The sequence below is a fragment of the Choloepus didactylus genome, chromosome 23 (assembly GCF_015220235.1).
Source record: "Choloepus didactylus isolate mChoDid1 chromosome 23, mChoDid1.pri, whole genome shotgun sequence".
In the NCBI taxonomy this organism is placed as follows: domain Eukaryota; kingdom Metazoa; phylum Chordata; class Mammalia; order Pilosa; family Megalonychidae; genus Choloepus; species Choloepus didactylus.
The window spans coordinates 18,986,530-19,008,528 of record NC_051329.1 but is presented as its reverse complement, the minus strand read 5'-3'; the positions used below and the strand labels follow the sequence as shown (position 1 = coordinate 19,008,528).

The window sequence follows — 21,999 nt, the reverse complement described above, 5'->3', positions numbered from 1 at the left end:
ACTTTTTTACCCATTCTTTCACTTGGTTTTTCATGATATCTCTTAAAGACAGGGTTTATTACCCTTATTTCATATGAGTTGTCCAGGGTCCAGGGAACTGAAATAACTTGCATACGGTCTCCCAGCCAGTGGGAAATGGAACTAGGAATAGACCTCAAACTCCTGACTCCCATTTCGGAGCTCCTTGTGCCATGCTTCAATGGCATCCGTCCCCCCGTAAGCCTGCTTGAGGAGTGCAGGCAGTGACAGATTTGTGTTCATGGGCCAGGTCTTCTGGACCAGTTTCTGTTGCCTTCTTTTCCCTGTTGGGCTTTTTAGGTGCAAAGTCATAGGTCCTTCCTCATTCAGGAACTCTCATAGCCTGAAGGTCCAGTGCAGGAAGCTGGGCATCAGTCTCCACTCCAGCAGGGACCCCAGAGAATCACATGAGCCAGAGGCAGCTTTGTTGCTGGCATCATGACCTCATGTGTGCCAAGCCCAGACAGGACTTGGAGCAGTGGAACTCACGTGCCGTCTTCATGCAGGTGCTGCCCTTAGAGGCTCTAGTGACTGATGCCGGGGAGGTGATGGAGGCGGGCAAGACCTATGTGCCTCCCCGGGTCCTGCAGGAGGCTCTGTGCGTCATCTCTGGGGTGCCGGGGCTGGAGGGGGACGTCACCAACACCGAGCAGCTGGTCCAGGAGATGCTGATCATCTCCCACCACCCATCCTTAGGTCCGTGGCTGGGGCAGGGAGGGGCAGGTATGGGGGCTCTACAGGACAGGCAGAAGGCCTCAAAGATCCCTCTCCAACCCCACCATTCAGTGGCTGTGCAGTCTGGGCTCTGGCCGGCACTTCTTGCCAGGATGAAGATCGATCCTGAAGCCTTCATCACCAGGCATCTGGATCAGATCATTCCCAGGATCACCACACAGAGTCCCCTGAACCAGGTGATTGGCCTAGGAGCTGATTCTGGCTTGGCCGGGGGACCCTCCCAGGGTGCAGGAAGAGAGGATTTGGGGAGGCAGGTGAAGGTGTGCTGAGATGTGGACTTGGACCCTAGGGTTGGAAGTGACAGGAAAGGCAAACTGGTTGAAGCACAAAAGGGAGCTTAGTGCTTCATATAACTATGGCTTTGGGTGATGTTGGCTACAGGGACATAGATACTGCCCTCAAGGCGTTGTAGGTGATATCTCTCTAACTCTTTGTCTCTCTCTCTCTCATCCATCTGTGTCTCTTGTCTCTGCTTTCCACGATGTGGGCTCAGACTTTAGGGTATTTTGTTTTAGGATAGCTTGCTAGGATTCTAGTAGGGCAGCTACTGGAGTTCCAGACTTCCATCTTGTCCCCCATCAGCTGCAGTGGAAAAACCTTGAGTTTTCTGATAATTTGCCCTGGCCTGGTGTCTTGTCCCTGCTTGACCTGACTCAAGTCCGGTTCTCCTTCCTGAGCCCCTGCTCCTGTCCTGTGTCACATGCTTACCTCTGGAAAGGGGAGGGTGGGACCCCCACCTGCACTAGAAATTGGGAGAGGAGGGGGAAGATGTCATCCCCTCACCCCCATCAGGGTGAACTTACCAGACAAAGAGTACATGCTTGCTGAGGCAGGCGGCAGCTACAGCCGTCACCTGTGGTGAGCAGTGTGTAGAAAGAACAAGTGGCAAGAGGAAGGGCAGCCGATTGCTGGGGGGCGTGTACAGGCATGGCAGCACCGCTCCCCACTGCCGGCCTTGGCACACACTGACTGTGTCTGTCTGTCTGGCAGTCTTCCATGAACGCCATGGGCTCCCTCTCCCTGTTGTCTCCGGCCCGGGTCCTTCCGCAGCTCATCAGCACCATCACCGCCTCTGTGCAGAACCCCGCGCTGTGCCAGGTGACGCGGGAGGAGTTTGCCATCATGCAGACCCCTGCCGGGGAGCTGTACGACAAGTCCATCATCCAGAGGTGAGACCCTGTGCCTGGGCTCTGTAGCCTTTTCTCCTCCAGCCTTAGTTTTCATGTCTGTAAGGTAGAGACAGAACAACTGAAATAAGCTATTAGGACAAATGCCTGATAGGTTACAGGCGTGCTCAGGCCCTGGGTATGAGAGTCTGTCAGGCAGCTGGCGCGTTCCTGGTGCACGGTGCTCCTTAAAAACTGGCTGGGGTCTCATGGCTGGTGGGAGGCTCGAAGAAGGGTCTGGTGGCTCTTTTCAGGCTGGGCTCATCACCCACTCTGGGGTTTCAGTGCCCAACAGGACAGCATCAAAAAGGCCAACATGAAGCGGGAGAACAAAGCCTATTCCTTCAAGGAGCAGATCATTGAGCTGGAGCTGAAGGAGGTGAGCACATGGAAGTGTGGCATGTGGAGGCTGCTGAGCTTGGAGGCCTCTGGCTAGTGGCTCTTCCGCTGCACGTGTGCTGTCCCTTGGATCATCCTGATGCCTGCGGCCTGCTCCTCCAACCACCCACCTGTCCCTTGTCTTCCTGTCATGCTCTTTGTCTACTCGTTCTCCGTAGCTTCCTCCATCCCCACCCCCACCGCCCCCAAGGAAACAAATTTCTCTCTGCCAGGTATGGGTAGTTTCCTCTGCTAAGTGTTTACTATGTGGTGTTGCTGGATTCCGTGCCTGTCCCCCCAGCTCCCTGGTGGCTGGGGCCCTGTCTTTGCTCCTCACCTTGCAGAGCCTCTGGAGCATCGAGGCTCTCGTGCTGTCCTTAGCTTTGAACAGAACTGGTCCTGCCAGGAGCAGAGCCTGCAGGGCTCCTTCTGATCCCAGGGCCATTGCTCTTCCCTCAGATTTACAGGGCTGGATTCTTAGCTGTCCCATCCTAGCTCCCATATTCCCTTCTCAGAGAGAGGATTGCCTGCCCACCCTACCCAAAGAAGACCCAGCCCCCCTTTCAGTTATTCTGCATTGTATTTGTTTCCTTTGTAGCATTTATCATGATCTGAGATCGTCTGGTTTACGTGTTTATTTTACTGGTTTATGTGTTTATTTTACTTGTTTATTGTCTGTCTTTACCTACTAGATGGTGAGCTCCATGAAGGCACGGGCATTGTCTGTCTTGTTCCCACAGTACCCCCACATACCTAGAACAGTGCCTGGCACCATGCAGGACCTCGATAAATGCTTGTTGAATGAATGAGTGATTTCTCTTCTGTGCCATCTTGGGCACCTTCGCAGGCAGTTTTTTGGTTTCAACTTAGACTGTGGGAAGAGTTTCTGTGGGAAGGGGCTGGGCAGGAAGGGAGACTAGAGTCTTAATTCTGAAGCCATGTGGCTACTAGATACTCTTTTGAGTACATTGAGGGACTTTTTCTTTCTAGAAGTCAGTAGAGATTCCAGTAGGAATTGCCTCTCTGCTGTGCCCATGAAACCAGGTGGCTGGGGACTTTGTTGGGGGCAGGGGAGTTTACATGGCAGGTTCAGGGGTCTAAGCCGTAGACTTAGAGCCAGTGTGGTGCTGCTAGTGGAACTGAGTCACCATCCTCTGAGGTAGGGAGGAAGGCTTTTCCCTGACAGTGGAATTGGTTTGCCTGTTCCCTTCAGGAGATAAAGAAGAAGAAAGGCATCAAAGAGGAGATACAGCTCACCAGCAAGCAGAAGGAGATGCTGCAGGCCCAGCTGGACAAGGAGGCACAGATACGGAGGCGGCTGCAAGAGGTAAGAGGCTGCTGCTGCTGCCACCATCACCCCCACACCCTTGCTGTGAGCATGCTGGGCAGCCTGTGCCTGCTCTTCCTTTCCTGGAGCAAGGCTGTGCTGACCTCCTCCGGGGCAACTCTGCTTGCAGCTGGACAGTGAGCTGGAGGCGGCCCTAGGACTCCTGGACACCATCCTGGCCAAGAACCCATCTGGCCTGATCCAGTACATCCCTGTTTTGGTTGACTCTTTCCTGCCCTTGCTGAAATCTCCCCTGGCCGCTCCCAGGATCAAGAACCCTTTTTTGTCCTTGGCTGCCTGTGTCATGCCCCCTAGACTCAAGGCTTTGGGTGAGTTCTGGTTTGCTGACTGTGGGGATGGCTCAGGGCAGGTTGGGCGGTGGGCAGAGATGCCCCTGAGTGCATGTGGGGAGGCACATGGTGATCTGGGCCACCGACATGTGTCTCCTTGTGGAAGCAGTCCTGGGAGCCTCAAGCTGTGTGTTTCCTTAGGAGTGACCTGGTACCTCTTCCCGCTCTCCTGTTTTACACCTGCTGTGCCTTCCCTCTGAGGACCAGGCTGTAGACCTTAGTCAGTGTGTGGTCCTTCAGTAGAAGTTTGAAAACTAAGAAGTCAGAAATCAGGGCCAGTGGGAATAGTTTGGTATCACATGGCACTTGGCTGGTCAGTGTAGCCCAGAGCTCCAGGGCAGCCACGTATCGGGAGATCAGAAGTCTGAGATCAGAAGTCTGTGGCTTTTTGGTAGCTTGGAGAAAACAAAAACCAGGGTGGGTGGCTGGGAATTAAGGTGGGCTGTCTTCTGTGGGTTCACGACCTTGAGCAGACATCATCCTTCCTAGCTTAAAGGCATGTTCTCGGGAAAGGCTGGAATCCAGGGATGGTTCTTGGTGAACAAGTTGGTCAGTGCACAGGGAGCCTGCTAGACTGTTTCCTGGCTGGCAGGGTTTGTGGCACGGAAGGTGGAGGCACCATACGGATAGAGCTTTGTGCTTGGCTGAATGGTCCTTGGGTGAGCCATGCCTACTCTGGTGCATTTATAATTTCTTGAGTGTCCAAAGCTCCTGACCTGCCTATCCTTCAGTGCTGTCACACAGATCAAAAGTGAGATGAGGTTGAGGTGCAGGAGAAGAGATTCTTATTAGGTCAGGGATGGGTTGCCTCTCTGCTGGGTCCCTCTTTTGCACGTGGGCCAGATTCTGCTCCTTTGCATGGCTCAGTTCTTGCTGGGTCACTTCTCTTTGGTGTAGGTACTTTGGTGAGCCATGTGACTCTGCGCCTGCTGAAGCCAGAGTGTGCTCTCGATAAGTCCTGGTGCCAGGAAGAGCTGTCGGTGGCCGTGAAGAGGGCAGTGACCCTGCTGCACACCCACACTGTCACCAGCAGGGCGGGCAAGGGTGAGCCAGGTAAGGGATGGGGCAGGACGTGCTAGGTCGGGATGCTGCAGCTGCTAAGGCATCACCTTGGGCTTCTGAGGCCGTGGCCTTGGATGAGTCTGCTCATCTGCCCTCGGTTTCCTTATCTGAAGAATGGGAGGATTTCTGAGTCCAGTCCTGGTATTCCGTGAGTTGCTGTGATTCCCATTCAGGTTTTATTTCTTGTCTCTGGAATCTATTTCTTAACTCACATTCTAGAACTGGGCAGTCTTTGGGGTAGGAGCGGATTTGGCTCTAGAACTGGGCCATCAGCTGTCATCCTTATCCTTGTACTCCCTGCGTGCAGGTGTCAGAAAGGGCCTCCAGCCTTCCCTGCTGCCCACTTGCCCTGAAGGTGGATACTGAGGCATCAACGGCCCTGGGCCCTGCCCTGCCCACCGGATCTTGTCTGCTTCTTGCTCTCATAGGTGCCTTACCATTGTCCGCGCCAGCCTTCTCCTTAGTCTTCCCATTTCTGAAGATGGTGCTGACCGAGATGCCCCACCACAGTGAGGAGGAGGAGGAGCGCATGGCCCAGATCCTTCAGATCCTCACTGTCCATGCCCAGCTGAGGGCCTCACCCAGCAGCCCGCCTGGGCGGGTGGACGAGGTTGGCAGAGGAGTGCTGCTCTCCTCTTGGCTTGTTGGGACGGGGGAGGCAAGGGCTTCTGATACCTTCCGACCCATCAGCTCTTCTCTGGGGGAAGTAGAGTATGTGTTTATTCCCACAGCAGTAGCCATTGGCAGGGAGAACCAGAATGTTCCCTTCTGTGTAGCCGTCAGGGCCTCAGAAACTACCAGGTCTGTGTCTGATTGTTTCTGGCCTCAAAAAGTTGAAGGGTTGTATATTGACTTATTGTGTGTGTTTGGTTTCTAACTCAGAAGATAATACTGATCAGTCTCCCTTTGCCCTGCTCATGATTATGAGATTGGACCCCATTTGTTAAGGGGTCCTTAATAAATTACTTGTAATTATATATGTAATTTTAATCACTATAATTTCCTTAATAACTTCTTTTTTAAAATTTTTTCCAAATAATACATGTGTATTTTTAAAAATTCCAAAAATGCAAAAGCATAAAAAAAGTAATACCACTCCTGGTATTATACTATGTTTCTTTATATTATATTTTTAAATATATTTTTATATTATATTATTTTTTTTACATTTTATTTTTTTAAGTACATGCAAAACTCCCATCCATAGAGTATTGTGGATTTTTTTAAAGCAAAAATGAATCATACTGTTTTGCTTTTTAAAACATGTCCAGGGTCTCCTTTCATGTCAGGGTGTACAGAGTTTATTGGCTGTATGGATTCTATGCTATGAATGCAGTATATTTTATTTAACTCTGTACCTGCTGATGGACATTTTCAGGTCCTAACTTTTCCCTGTTTTGAACAGTGATGTGCACACACTGTGCACACCCCGAGTGAGCATTTCTGTAGGGTAGATACTTGGAGGTGGGATTGCTAGGCCATGCGGCGTGTTCTGAGATGAACCCTCGCTAAGAGTTCCCTTTTCTCCACGTCTGCATCGATCTCAGCTAGTGTCAGGCTTGCCAATGACGGGTGAAGGATGGTATCTCATTTTATTTAGTGTTTCTTTACTTATTTATAAAGTTGAGTAGCTCTGTCTGTGTTTATAGGCTAACCGTATTCCCTATTCTGTGAATTTCCAGCAGATTTCAGTATTCATTTTTTTTAGTCCCTGAGGATCCTGGTTGACTGGGCTTAGCTTCTGGGACCTCAGTCAATTGCAATCCTAACAGTATTTCAACAGTGAAGTTTGATGTATGATCCAGAATGTTTCCCTGTGGAGGATGTTGCTTCATTTCCCAGGGCCTCACCCCAACCTGTCTGCTCTTCTCTCTTAGAATGGCCCGGAGTTGCTGCCTCGCGTGGCCATGTTGCGTCTCCTGACTTGGGTGATCGGGACGGGCTCTCCCCGCCTACAGGTAATCTCGTTTTCAGTTGATTCAGTGTGTGACCCTGACCTCAGGTCTAGGAGGAGGGTAGAGTTCTATTTCTCTGTCCCCTCAGCCCTTACTCTTGGACTCGGATGGAAGGGCTGCTTTAGGGGGTTGCTCTGGCTCTTCTCAGCTAGTGAGGGGTCTCACTTGAGTCCTGCCACTGAGCTCTTGCCAGGAGCTGGGCTCTTAGCATGGGGGGGCTGCAGGCTGGGCATTCTCAGGTCAGCTCCCCCTGTGGGCCCTTTGGCTCATCGGGGTACCCTGCCTGGCCCCATGGGAGGGACGGTAAACACTTTGGAACTGAAAGTGGATAATGTCCTCCCCAGGTTCTGGCCGCAGACACCCTGACCACCCTGTGTGCCAGCAGCAGTGGCGAGGAGGGCTGTGCTTTCGCAGAGCAGGAGGAGGTGGACGTGCTGCTCTGGGCCTTGCTGTCCCCGTGTGCCAGTGTGCGGGACACAGCACTCCGGGTGCGTGACCCTCCCCCACGGGGGCCCCATCCACATCCCTTGGCGGTTTATAAAAGTTCGAGTTGTGTGATGGACGTTTGAGAGAAGGTCCCTCTCTGTCACGGGAGGTGCCACCTTTCTGCACCACTGTGTCCTAGGGAGGCAAAGAAGGTTGTGGGCGGTGGGTCGGGGGTCTTCTTAAGGATCCCAACAACTAAGCAGTGGTCGTGGTGAATCTTTGGTTTTTGGTTTTTTTTTTTTTTTCCATCTTCACCTACATTCTTGGATCTTGGTACTGTTATAGACAGATAACACACAGGATTAGTTTATTTCTTCAGCCCACCACCTTGTATTTGGCCTTTCTTGGTGGTTTTGGGACCAGAAACTAAAGAATCCCCTTGGAGTGATGAATTCCGATCTGCAGCCTGCTGCTATTGGTCTGTTACAGAGTTTTCCTAGTACTTGGTTAAAAATGTGAAAAATAAGGGCAATGTGGTAAATTTTTCTTAAGTCTCAATTCATTCAATGAAGGGACTGTCCTTTTTCTGAGAATACGTCTGTCTGATTTAGAGTTAAACTTTAAATTTTTACACAAAATATTCTACCACCACACAATGTCATTTCACAAAAGAAAAGCCATTTGGAGGGACCCTGACCAGGTACGGAGTTGAGCTGATTCATAGCCTCCTTAGACCAGCACTGCCCACGAAACTTTCTGCCATGATGGACTTGTTCGACATCTGCCCTGTGTAATACATGTGGCTGTTAAGCACTTCAAATGTCACTGCTGTGACTGCAGGACTGGATTTCCAGTTAATTTTAGTTGATTTATTTTAAATAGCCACGTGTTGGTGGCTACATCTTAGACAGCACAACCCTGGAGGGAGGTGAGGAGGCAGGCCAGAGGCTCTTCCTGGAAGGCCTCCCTCTGTCTAACCGTCCTCTCGCAGGGGCTGATGGAGCTCCACCTGGTGTTGCCAGCACCCGATACCGACGAGAAGAATGGCCTGAACCTTCTGCGGAGGCTTTGGGTGGTCAAGTTTGACAAGGAAGAGGAAATTCGAAAGTTGGCTGAGAGGTGAGAGCCCCTAGAAGATCTTTTACTCCTGCTCTGGCTGCTCTTTGCTTCTGAAAGAAGTGAACCTGATGTGCTCAGCTGACACTGAGAGAAGGGCCGGGTGGTTGAGTTTGGTGGGAAAGGAGCTCCAGGTTCTTGTCTGACCAGCCTCTGCCTTTGGTCTGCTGCAGGCTCTGGTCGTCGATGGGCCTAGATCTGCAGCCGGACCTCTGTTCCCTGTTGATCGACGATGTGATTTACCATGAAGCGGCCATAAGGCAGGCTGCGGCCGAAGCCCTCTCCCAAGCAGTGGCATGTTACCAGCGGCAGGCAGCGGAGGTTATGGGCAGGCTCATGGAGATCTATCAGGAAAAGCTCTATGTGAGTAACTGTGTAGCCCTGATATGGTCTGGCGGGGTCGGTTGTGGTAGGGTGCAAGTTTGGATTGGACTCTGTTTAGCCCCTGACTTCCAGACAGGGTTCCTGGCTCAGGGTGGCTATGACTCATTTCCCACCTCACAGTCCTGGTGCCGGGGTCCCTTGTTTGCCCAGCGTGGCTGGGGAGAGCACTGCAGTGAGTGTGTGTCAACTTGTCTGTTGCAGCGGCCACCCCCAGTTCTGGATGCTTTGGGACGAGTCATTTCAGAATCTCCTCCAGATCAGTGGGAAGCCAGGTATAACAACTGTTTCAGTCTTGTTCTTGTCCCATCCACAGCTTTCTGAGATATAGCTGGTTAGCTGGGGTGGGTGCTGTGAGGAGGCAGCATGGAATAATGGTACAATGGAAGGAAAGAGCAAGATGTTGGAGTCAGAGAGACCTGAATTCAAGTGCTGGCCTCTCCAGATTCTAGCTGTGTGGCCTTGGGCACGTTTCTCCTTTTCTCTGGGCTTCATTTCCTCGTCTGTATGAAGAGCACAGAACAGAACCTACCTTGCAGGGTCGGTAGAATCAGTCGATTAACGATGTGTAAAGTGCTCAGTGGATGTTAGTTCTCTTTCCTCCCTGGAGCCCAGGAGCAGCAGTTGGAGGATTAGCAAGTGTGAACTTGGAAGACCCTTGCCCCTCGCAGAGTAGGCATCTAACACGTGGTAGATATTAGCTTTCTGGCTGGCTCTGTTCCTGTGTGGCTTCTATCAGTTGATGGGTCCATCTTGCCAATGGATTTTCTTTTTTGATCCAGTCCTCCAGGGATGGGACACAGATTCTTTGCCCTGTGTTCATTCTTCCTGTCTCTCTAGCTGAAGAGAGTAATGCCACTTTTCTTTGTAGAATGTGTTCCGAGAGCCCTTACTTCTGACCCTTTTGCCTCTCTTCTTTCCTCTTACAGCCTACCTTGCAAGTAGAAGGTAGGCTTTACACTCACATTTGAGGAAACTGAGGCAGAGCTTGTCCCCCTGACCAAAGTCACCCTGTAGGGGTTCCACTCAAGAGAGAGGGCAGGTCTTGGCCCTATTGGCCCAAGGCTTACTGTGCTTGAAAGTTGGCTGTTCCGGAACATTGGGTAAGGACTGGGCAGCAGGCTCCCAGCTGTTCTTTGCATGCCTGATGTGTTACTGGCCAGCTCCCTTTCCTTCTGACGGACCGGAATAGCTTTCATTAGTAGAGGTGACCAGTGGCTGGTCATCACCCACCAACATGCTCCTGCTTCTCTCCCAGGTGTGGCTTGGCTTTGGCCCTGAACAAGCTCTCCCAGTATTTGGACAGCTCCCAGGTGAAGCCACTCTTTCAGTTTTTTGTCCCTGATGCCCTCAACGACCGAAACCCAGATGTCCGGAAGTGCATGTTGGATGCAGCCCTTGCAACACTCAACACCCATGGGAAGGTAAAAGAATTTCAGCCAGCTGAGGGAATGAGGGGAAAAGGCTGGGCCAAGGCAGGAGCCAGAGCTGAGCAGTGGTGACACTGAGAACAGAAATCCTGGCAGGGCATTAGCCTTGTGGTGGAAGATACATTTGTATCTCTTGAGCCAAAAAGACCCAAAAGAATGTTAAGTTTTTGCAGGTCTGCTACAGTCCTGCTAGTAAACTGGGAAAGCTGCTGGCATTGAGGGCTTGTCAGGATGCCTGTCCAGAGCCAGACCTGGGCTCGGGCCTTGGGGCAGAGACTGTTTTCCCCAGTTGCGGCCTTGCAGGGTTGACCTGAGGCCAGGGTGGGCTTGGCTCTCCAGGAGAATGTCAACTCGCTGCTGCCAGTATTTGAGGAGTTTTTGAAGGATGCGCCCAATGATGCCAGCTACGACGCCGTGCGGCAGAGCGTGGTGGTCCTGATGGGCTCCCTGGCCAAGCACCTGGACAAGAGTGACCCCAAAGTGAAGCCCATTGTCGCCAAGCTCATCGCTGCCCTCTCCACCCCCTCCCAGCAGGTACCTGCCACCTGGTTCCTTGGAGCCAGCTGAGGAACTGGGGCTCACCTGCAGACAGGCACTGGGATGGGCGGGGGTGGGGTGTGCAGAGTTGGATGCTCAGGGTCCAGAAGGCCCAGTTCTCTTGGAGGAGGAGGAGGAGTCCCCTCCTGCATCAGAACACCCCTGGAGAGGGAGTTACTTTGTGTTTCTTCCATTCATTTATTAACAGACATTTTTTGTACTTAGTGTAGACCTCGGGCTGGAGATACAGATACAGAGATTCTTTAAAAAAAAAAAAAAAAAAAAAGATGGGCTTCCTCTGACATCAGGCTTTTTCCTGACCCTCTCTGAGGTTAGTTACATCTTTTCAGGTGCCTTTGAATGCAACCTCCAAGCCATGGTGTAAAATGCATATTTTTTCCCTCTTTTTGAAAAAAACACTCTTTTTTTTGTGTGTGACTTGTGTTTTAGATCACCTAGAGTATCATGTACAATTGAGAATTGTAAGTTTATAAAATTAGGATCAGTAAGATGTTACCTGATCCACAAAGCTCCCAATCTGGGAACCTGGAAGCACTGTGCTTTGTTGCTTTCACTTGGGCCTGATGAGCTGTGGCTGGAGGGAAGATTTGCAGGTTGGTTCTATTCAATTTGGTCCTGATCTTAAAAGCTCTGCTCAGCCCTTTTTTTGTGATTTTGAGAAGTTTGAAAACTGAGAGACGTGGAGTATTGTTGTGGAGAAGTATTAGCACGCTTCTCTTTGGAGGTCTTTTTCTGAGAGTAGGTTCAGTCTTTCTGGAATTTTCCACCCCTTGCCCAGGCCTGGGTTCTCTGTTTCGACCAGAAACAGCAACCATACTTGCTGATGTTCTTGTCACTAACAGACATATCCACTAGTGGAGCACATGTGTCATATGTGGAAGTATATGAAACACCATTGGCTTCTTGGTTGCCCTGTGAGGCCCGGCAGGCAGTGGCCAAGATGGGATTTGGTGGTGAGGTGCTGCACAGGACTGTGTCAGTCTCAAGGCAGCAGATGAAATTGAGCTGCCACACTGATGAGGTCGTGATCCCCCTGTAGGTCCAGGAATCCGTGGCGAGCTGCCTGCCACCTCTGGTGCCAGCCATCAAGGAGGATGCAGGGGGAATGATCCAGAAGCTCATGCAGCAGCTGCTGGAGTCAGACAAGTACGCAGAGCGCAAAGGGGCCGCCTACGGGCTGGCAGGCCTCGTGAAGGGCCTGGGCATCCTTTCACTAAAGCAGCAGGAAATGATGGCAGCGCTGACCGATGCTATCCAGGATAAGAAGAACTTCCGCCGGCGGGAGGGTGAGTGTCTCTGAGCTCAGTGCTGCCCAGCATGAGAAGTCTGTCCCCAAGGCTGCCAGAGGAAGGAATCTGGCCTTTCCTCCCAAGCTGAAGAAGGACTGGTGCTAGTGTGTGTACCGTAGAGGGTTTATAGGAGGCACGTTTTGTGACCCTTTCTGTTGGTCCTTGGTGGTTTGGCCTGGACTTTCTTACTTCTAACTCACCAACACCCTTAACTGAGAGAGATTTTGCCTTTCTGGCTGTTAGTGCCAGGGTTAGTTAGGTCAAGAGAGCTGGCTTCTGCTGCTAGTTCCCTGCTTTCTCCTCCTCTGCTGTCAGCCACATCCCTGCTCTGACGGTTCTCGAGCTGAGACGGAGGGTCCTGCTCTTTCCCAGGGCAGCTGCGTTAGTTCCAGTGCTGCCCTGAGTGTTTCCAGAGGTTCAGGAGGTGGCCGGGAGGTTGCCAGCCACTTCTGTTCCCTTTGGCTTCCTAGCTGTCCCACCTTTCTCCCCACTTCCTCCTTCCCCAGGAGCCCTCTTCGCCTTTGAGATGCTCTGCACTATGCTGGGGAAGCTCTTCGAGCCGTATGTGGTTCATGTGCTGCCCCATCTGCTCCTGTGCTTCGGGGATGGGAACCAGTACGTGCGTGAGGTAAGTCCTGAAGCTGCCCACCAGAACAGCCGGGAGCCCGAGGGACAGCCACTGGGTGAGAGACTCAGGCCAGGGTCTCTGAGAGGGTGTAAACCTTGCTTCTCCTCTCAGCATGGAGTCTCTTCTGCCTTCACTGGTCACTGGTATGAACCCCCTTCTGGTCCCCAGTAAACTACTGAAGCAGGGTGAGAACTCTGACTTGTTCACCGCTGTAGCTCCAGGCCCCTGCACAGGGTCTGACATAATGGAGTCCCTATAAGTGCTGGCCACTGGAGGAGCCATGTATAGCATCGGGCCTTGACCCTTACCTGGTGAGGATGCTCCTGAATGTCTTTTCTCCTGTCTTGAGGCTGCAGATGATTGTGCCAAGGCTGTGATGAGCAACTTGAGTGCTCACGGGGTGAAGCTGGTACTCCCCTCTTTACTGGCTGCCCTGGAGGAGGAATCCTGGAGGACCAAAGCCGGTAAGGCCACTCCCTTCCTCTCCCTCTTCCTCAGCTGCTTGTTGAAACCGCTCTCAGCTGGAATCCTGGTTGCTGCAGCGCTTGTCCTCTGTGTATGGGGTCTGTAGTCCCCAGTCCAGGATAAGGCGGACTCTGTATCCTTGGACAGTGCAATCCTTCTGGAGTTTGTGACAGGAGCCACAACCTGAAGTCAGGAAATCCCAGAGTTTTAATGCTGGTCTTTGAAATCACCTGGTTCTGTGACTTTAAAGCTTTGTTCCCCCATTAATACTCTTAAAACACATAATCTTCTCTGGAACCCAAGCATTGCTGTTCTCTTATGGGGAGGATCATGGTCTGGGGCTCTCCCATTTGGCCTCCCCCTTGGTCCTTCAGGCTTCGCCCTCAGTTTGAGAAATTGCTGATCTAAATTTGTTTCTTCATTTGTGGATAAGGAAACTCTGGCCAGAGAAATGAAATGAACTGGCCTTGGATGTACATAGTTAATAGCACTGCCAGGACTAAGCCAGGCCTCCACCATCCTGTTTAACCTCTCTCCCCCTGCAACCCCCTGCCTCACCCCACTTCCTCCCACCCAGGATATCCCTGGCTCAGAGGCTGCAGGGGCTTTTTGCCCCCTCCTCCCAGGGAGCACTTAACATACACAGCCTGCAGCAGTCTTGCCTGTGCAGCCAGCCTGGGGGATTTGCAGGCCTGTGCCCAGTGAGTCGTTCGGGCATGTGTCTGCCTTCTGTAGGGTCGGTGGAGCTGCTCGGGGCCATGGCATACTGTGCGCCCAAGCAGCTGTCGTCCTGCCTGCCCAACATCGTGCCCAAACTCACAGAGGTGCTGACCGACTCCCACGTCAAAGTACAGAAGGCCGGACAGCAGGCGCTCAGGCAGATTGGCTCTGTCATCAGGAACCCAGAGATTCTGGGTAGGTATGCCTCTCCCACAAGGGCACATGCTTCACCCACCTGGGATGTTGCAGGGAACATGCATTTCCACTCATTTGAGGACAAATATGTCTACATTGAAATAACCTCTAAAGCCTGGGCAGCCTTTTTTTTTTTCTTTTTAAATTTCTTACTTTATTTCTATATATGTTGTGCTAACATATATAAAACACCATGTTTCCCATTATTTCCCATTTTAACCACTTTCAAGTATATAATTTAGTTGTGTTAATTGTATCCACAATGTTGTGCTACCATCACTGCCACTGGGCATTGCTTTTCCTGGAATAATTAATTGAAAGTAGTTTGGAAACAGTCTGTTTTCCCACTGGTCCAGAGCAGTCTTCATTGACTGCACACACAGGGAAACTGAGTCGTAGGCTTGCAGTAGCTTGGTTCTGAGAGCCCTTTGCACTAAGCTGAGCTGTGAGGTCAACAGAATTGAATGACAAACTCTGCTGCATTAATATCACTACGGTTTTAGATTCTTTTGGAACTTTCTATTCTATTTCATTCCAGCAGGCCTGTGAGGGTAACTGTATTTAGTTGGGGTCTTTCTTGAGTTATGAAGGTATTGACAACTAGGAACAAAACCCAGCCATCCACCTGGCCTGGTAGGACATTACTTATAAAATTTTAAGGTTCACTTTGGGGCATCAGTGTCCATTCAGTATATTTCAGCAAGGATGTTACCAGAATTTTTTCACTGAGAAAGTGATGGGGGTCTGGCACTTTTTCTTTTTTTTTCTGTTTCTTTTTTTTTTTTTTCCTTTAAGGATGAATAGGTAGACCTAGTGTTTTTTGTATTTTGTTTATTTTGTTTTTTGTTTTGCTTTGTTTTGTTTTTTACCAGCCCCCATAGACTGGGAATTTCTAAGGCCAGGGATGCTCTTATCTCTATCAAATGAGTAGAAATGTCTTCATTTTGTGAATCCAGCATGGATCTTTTTTTTTTTTAATTAAGAAATAATGCACGTAATAAAAAATTCACTCTTTTAAAGTGTACAATTCAGTGGCTTTTAGTATATTCACAAAATTGTGCAGCCATGACCACTGTCTAATACCAGGACACTTTCATCAATGCCAGAAGAAATCCTGTGCCCCTGAGCTGTCACGCCTCATGAGCCCTCCCCCCAGCCCCTGGCAATCACTAGTCTGTTTTCTTTCTCGGTGGATGTGCTTGTTCTGGATATTTCCATGCCATTTGTGGCCTTTTTTGTCTGACTCCTTCCACTTAGCATAATGTTTTAAATTCTCTTCAATACAGTAACATGTATCAGTACTTCACTCCTATTTATGTTTCAATAATATTCTATTGTATGGATAGATCACATTTTCTTTATCTGTTTACCAGTTGGTAGACATTTGTGTTGTCTCTGCTTTTTGGCTATTATGAATAATATTGCTGTGAACATTTGTGTTCATGTTTTTATGTGGACATGTGTTTTCAGTCTTAGATACCTGGGAGTGGAATTGCTGGGTCATATAGCTAGGTTTAAATTTTTGAGGAATTTCCAGACTGCTTCCACAGTGATTGTACCATTTTACACTCTCACCAGCAATGAATGAGGGTTTTGCTCTTTCCCCATCTCATCAACACTTGTTCTTGTCTTTTTTTTTTTTTAACTTCCAATTTTGAAGTACTTTCAAATTTACACGACAGTTCGAAAGGTAATACAGACCCTGTACAGAGAACTCTTAACATGCCACCATCTCCCCAGATACCCAGATTCACCAATTCAATGTTTTGTCACATTTGCCAAATCATTCTATCCTTCCATCCATCTGTCAGTCCATTGTCTGAACACTTGGGTGTAGATTGTAAACATGCTCCTTAAACACACTTAATACTGCAACATACATTTCCTAAGAAAAGGATATTTACTTATGTAACCACCTTAAATGCAGTTATCAAGTTTAAGAAATCTAACTGGTATAAAGCTTACAGTCTTTATTCCAATTTTTTTTCATATGTCCCAATAATGTTCCTTTGAGCCTTTTCTCTTCCCTTGCTGGCTCTCATCCAAGATCATGTATTGCATTTAATTTCATTATCTCTTTAATTATTCTTTTTATTTTTAATTGTGGGAACATATATACAACATAAATCTTCCCATCTCAACTACTCCTAAGCATACCATTCAGTGGGATTACTCATACTTACAATGTTGAGGTACCCTCACTGCCTTCCATTACTAAAACGTTCCCTTCTTCCCAAATGGAAACCTGTTATACCCATTATGCATTATCTCTGCATTCTTCCTGCCTCCTGTCCCTGGCAACTTGTACTCTAATTTCTGTTTTTATGAGTTTGCATATTCTCCCATATTTTCTCTGTGGTTATATGTGGCTTAAATTTAACATCCTAAATCTGTATAATTTCATTTGCTTTGATACAAACTTAACTGTAATAGTTTACAGTTCTTGTATCTCTGTGTCCCTCCACCTTTATGTAATTTTTGTCACAAATTACTTGCTTATACATTATGAATCCAAAACTACTGATTTATCATTACATTGTAATCATTATCCTGTAGGAAGTAAAAAGTGGAATTACAAATAAAAAATACAATAGTGCTGGCATTTATATTTACCCATGTCATTATCTTTACCAGAGATCTTTATTTCTTCATGAGGCTTCAGTCAGTTGTCTAGTGTCCTTTCCTTTCAATTTGTATACCTTCTTTCAGCATTTCTTGTAGGGAAGTTTAGTTATGAACTCCCTCAGCATTTTTTTTTTTTCATCTGGGAATGTCTTAATCCCTCCCTCATCTTGAAAGACAGTTTTGCTGGATGTAGTGTTCTTGGTTTGCACTTTTTTTGCTTTGAGTACTTTAAATATGCCTTCCCACTGCTTTTTTGCCTTCATGGTTTCTGAGGAGAAATCATGCTTAATCTTATTGAGGCTCCCTTGTATGTAGCACATTGCTACTGTCTTATGGGTGTTGCAATTTTCTCTTTATCTTTGGCCTGTAACACTTGGATTATAACGTGGTGCGGTGTGGGTCTGTTAGAGTTTATCCTGTTAGCAGTTTGTTGAGCATCTTGGATTTGTGTATTTGTATCTTTCATTAAATTTAGGTAGTTTTCAGCCATTATTTCTTTGAATATTCTCTCTGCTCCTTTCTCTCATTCTTCTTCTGGGACTCCCACAGTGTGTGCATTGGTCTGCTTGATGGTGTCACACGGGTTCCTCAGGCTCTGTTCCTTTCTTCTTTCTGTTCCTTAGACTGGATGATTTCAATTGTCTTATCGTCAAGTTCACTGATTCTTTCTTCTGCCAGCTCCAGTCTGCTGTTGAACCCCTCTAGGGGATTCTCAGTTTCTGTTACTGTGGTCTTCAGCTCTGTTCCCTTTCCATAATTTCCATTTCTCTGTTGATATTCTCTCTGTTCATCTGTTTTCCTGATTTCCTTTAGTTCTTTGTCCATCATTTTAATAGCCCTTTGAGCATATTTAGGACCATTTTTAAAAAATGTCCCAGGTCTCATCCTCCTCTTGATGGTTTCTTTTTCTTTTTTTTTTAATTAGAGAAGTTGTAGGTTTACAGAAGGATCATGCAGAAAATCACGCCATTCCCATTTAACCCCTATTGTTAACCTTGCACTAGTGTAGTACATTTGTTACAATTGATGAAAGAATATTATTATAATTGTGCTGTTAACTATAGTCCATGATTTACATTAGGGTTCTCTGTTTGTGTTGTACAGTCCAATGGGTTTTTCTTTTTAAATTTTTATTTTGGTATCATATGTGTAACCTAAAATTTCCCCTTTTAATCACATTCAGATACATAATTCAGTGCTGTTAATTAACATTTAATTTTCTCCTTTTCTTGGGCCATTGTTTCCTATTTCTTCATATATTTTGTAATCTTTTGTTGAAATCTGGATATTTTGATATTTTAATGTGTTGCTAGAATTTAGACTCCGAAGCATCTGTTCCTTAAGTTTGTATCTAGCTAGTGTGATGACAGAGCTTTCCTAGGATGCCAGAACACCTTTCCCAGTCTTTGCAGATTGACCTGTGCAAGGGCTCTCCTTCAGGACTTATTCATACAGTGAGTTTAGAGAACAGCTCTATGCCAAAGCATAGGGGCTCCTCTACTCCTTTCTGCACATGCGTTTTGTCTCTGGCATACTGGTTTGACCCTTGAAAAATACCCCTGTTATTACACAGTTCCTAATGTCCCCTCTTCCCTGGGAAATAGTTTCCTCATAGTCTTGGCACTGCACTGAATGTCCTACAGCCAGCAATCCCTTGCCCCAGGCAGCAAGACTTGACTGCTTTCCCATGGTGTGCTATAGGAAAGCTCTGTGAACAGCCTTCTACACGTTGGGCAAGTTGTGGAACAGTGAATCCCTCAGGGCACCACCACCAGACAGATTGGGCCAGATATACATGCTCCCAGTATGTGCGTGTGTGTTACTCTGCTCCCTTTGGAACTGGGACCAGGAATCACACTGGGCATGTGGGCCTGGGTGCCCCGAGATCCTACTGCTTTTTTTTTTAATTCAGTTTTATTGAGATATATTCACATACCATACAATCATCCATGCTCTACAATCCACTGTTCACAGTACCGTCATAAAGCTGTGTATTCATCACTCCAATTTTTGAACATTTTCCTTATACCAGAAAGAATAAAAATAAGAATAAATAATAAAAGTAAAAAAGAACACCCAAATCTTCCCCCCGTTCCCATCCTATTTTTCATTTAGTTTTTGTCCCCATTTTTCTATTCATAAAATGAGTGTAGTCATCCATGCACTGGATAAAGGGAGTGAGAGTCACAAGGTTTTCACAATCACACCATCACCCCATGTAAGCTACATAGTTATACAGTCATCTTCAAGGATCATGGCTACTGGGTTGCAGTTTGATAGTTTCAGGTATTTACTTTTAGCTATTCCAATACACTAAAACCTAAAAAGGGATATCTATGTACTGCATAAGAATGCCCTCCAGAGTGACCTCTCGACTCCATTTGAAATCTCTCAGCCACTGAAACTTTGTTTCATTTCGTGTCCCCCTTTAGAGATCCTACTGCTTTTAAGTAGCCTTTATCTTGATTTGGTGCTTGCCCTGTTACTTTTAATTGTTTTCTGGAACTTTGAATAACATATTTCTGCCAGTTCTTGCTGGTTGTTCAGAGCTACTGTGGGGGTTGACGGAGATGGAGCTCTGAAGCGTGTCACTCTACCATCTTGATGGGGATAGGGCTTCTCTTAGTCTTTTTTTTTTTTTTTCTTTTTGTTTTGATTCTTTTTTAAAATTTCTGTCTCTTTACTAAGATTCTCATATTGCTTATTCATTGTTTTCCTGATATCCTTTAGTTTTTTCTCTTTATTTTCCTTCATTTCCTTGAGCATTTTTAAATGCAATTTCATCGAGATATATTCACACACCATACAAAACATCCGAAGTATACAATCACTGGCTCACAGTATCATCATGTTCTTGGCTTTTTGATTTTAGCCATCCTAGTGGGCATGAAGTGGCATCTCATTGTGGGTTTGTTTTTTTTTTCCTTCATTTTTTTAAGACTGTAGAATATAACATATATTCATAAAAGTGACAACTTTTCAAACGCAATTTAACAAGTAGTTGGAGAGAAAATTTCAAAGAATACTATAGGTTACAATTCTACCATTTCCATTATTTCCTTATGAAATATATATATACACATATATATATATATATAAAGATAATATCTTTCAAAGTATGATTTAACAGTAGGAAATTTCCAAAGTTATTATGAATTACAGTACCATAGTTTCAGTTATTTCCTTATTGTGAAATATAACATATATACAAAAAGGTATAGCTTTGAAATTACCATTTAACAAGTAACTATAGAATGAATTTCAAAGGATGTTATGGGTTATAGTTCTACCATTTCAATTCTTTCCTTCTGACTATTCTAATACCCTAACAACTGACAAAAAGAAAATTATATAAATATTCAGTATTCATAATCCTTTGTTAAATTCCATCTTGTCTGTTGCTGCCCCTTCCCTAGTTTAATCACTTTCCCAATCTTCTGTGATGTCTAGGCAGTGACCACCCTAACCTGTTCATGTTGAAAAGGGGTGTCAACATTATGAGCAAAGGGGACTCATCTAGTTGATGCTCTTGAAGGGGCTGTTGCTTCTGGGTTTTGGGACTTAGCTGGCAAAGGGGCACTCTGAAGGATCTAAGTTTCTGACGAATAAACTTAGTGGGTGAAACCTTTATAGAGTTTCAGATATGGATCCGGGCACTCTTTAAGGTTTTCAGGACTACTGTTGACTTGGGCCTATCATATTGTGGTCATTTGGCATATCTAGGTGAGGCTTGCATAGGAGTAACCTCCAGGACAACCTCCTGATTATTTGAATTATCTTAGCCACTAAAACTTTATTTTGTTGCCTTTCTTTTCCCCTTTTGGTCAAAAAACATTCTCAATCCCTCAGTACCAGGGTCAGGCTCATTCCTGGAATCCATGTCCCATGTTGCTAGGAAGGCTCATTCATATTGGGGGTCCTGTCCCTTGTGGGGGTGAGGGTGATGTATTTATTTGCAGAGAGGCTTAGAGAGAGAAAGTCCATATTTGAATAACAAAAGAGGTTCTCTGGAGGTGACTGCTAGGCATAACTGCAGGTGAGCTTAGCCTCCTCTCTACAGCCATTAGTTTGACCCAAGCAAGCCTCAAGATCGAGGGCTTGACTTATAAAAATAGGGGGTTCCTAAGTTCACATAGCATATGTTATGTCCATGATAGTCCATCCGTATTTCACATTATCATTACTTATTTGTACAATCCTCATCATTCTCCATTTTAAACCATTCTCATGACACAAAACATCTTGTAGCCCTTGTCAGCCCTTAATTATTTGTCCCTAGTATTTGTGTAGTACTAGTATGGTATTCCTATTAATTATAGTCCCTAGTATGCAGTATGTAGATTTTTCCCATATACCCTTCTGTGGTCAACTCCCTGTGTTAGTGTCATACCTTAGATGTATGTCATGCAAGTGCCTGTCCATATTTGTGGTGCTGATCTGTGGGAAACATGCCTTTAAACAACCCCTTTCATTCCTATTCACCTTCAATACAGCTTTGATACTTATAATCCCATTAGCAAACATTCATCACCCCTATCCATTGCCATATGTTTGAATTTACCATCATTAACATATCTGATCATACTAGATTATCATTCCCCCTCACTAGCTACCGTCTATCACTAGGTCCCCTATTTTATTATAAGACATTGATTTTACATTGTTCAGATAGTTCATAGAGGTGGTAACATATCATATATCTCCATTTGTGTCTGAGTTTTTCACTCAGAATTATTTCTTCAAGGTTCATCCATGTTGCCATGTATTTCAGGACCTTGTTGCTTCTTACTGCTGTATAGTATTCCATCATAGGTATATACTGCATTTGTTTATCTGCTCGACTATTGAAGGACCTTTGGATTGTTTCCATCTCTTGGCAGTTGTGAACAATGCTGCTGTGAACATTGGTGTACAAATGTCTGTTTGTGTCACTGCTTTCAAATGTTCTGGAATTGCCGGATCATAGGGTAATTCAATATCCAGTTTTCTGAGAAACCGCCAAACTGTCTTCCAGAGTGGCTGTACCATTATACAGTCCCACTAGCAATGAATGAGAGTTCCAATTTCTTCACATGCTCTCCGGCATTTGTAGTTTCCTGTTTGTTTGATGGCAGCCCTTCTTATTGGTGTGAGATGATTTCTCACTGTGGTCTTGATTTGCATATCCCTAATCGC

At 46.8% G+C, this 21,999-nt stretch overlaps 1 protein-coding gene across 1 annotated transcript in view; it reads left to right on the top strand.

Moving 5' to 3' along the window:
- Positions 1–21,999, top strand: part of GCN1 (GCN1 activator of EIF2AK4) — a 65,089-nt gene that overhangs the window by 23,680 nt on the left and 19,410 nt on the right. Inside the window, exons 19-37 of the mRNA XM_037816606.1 lie at positions 525–714; positions 805–929; positions 1,744–1,922; positions 2,205–2,298; positions 3,511–3,624; positions 3,755–3,953; positions 4,872–5,027; positions 5,465–5,646; positions 6,914–6,994; positions 7,336–7,479; positions 8,409–8,536; positions 8,707–8,896; positions 9,119–9,189; positions 10,173–10,338; positions 10,684–10,878; positions 11,942–12,188; positions 12,698–12,819; positions 13,169–13,283; positions 14,020–14,199. Of these exons, the coding sequence (XP_037672534.1) occupies positions 525–714; positions 805–929; positions 1,744–1,922; positions 2,205–2,298; positions 3,511–3,624; positions 3,755–3,953; positions 4,872–5,027; positions 5,465–5,646; positions 6,914–6,994; positions 7,336–7,479; positions 8,409–8,536; positions 8,707–8,896; positions 9,119–9,189; positions 10,173–10,338; positions 10,684–10,878; positions 11,942–12,188; positions 12,698–12,819; positions 13,169–13,283; positions 14,020–14,199 (2,878 nt within the window). The remainder of the gene's footprint in view (positions 1–524; positions 715–804; positions 930–1,743; positions 1,923–2,204; positions 2,299–3,510; positions 3,625–3,754; positions 3,954–4,871; positions 5,028–5,464; positions 5,647–6,913; positions 6,995–7,335; positions 7,480–8,408; positions 8,537–8,706; positions 8,897–9,118; positions 9,190–10,172; positions 10,339–10,683; positions 10,879–11,941; positions 12,189–12,697; positions 12,820–13,168; positions 13,284–14,019; positions 14,200–21,999) is intronic.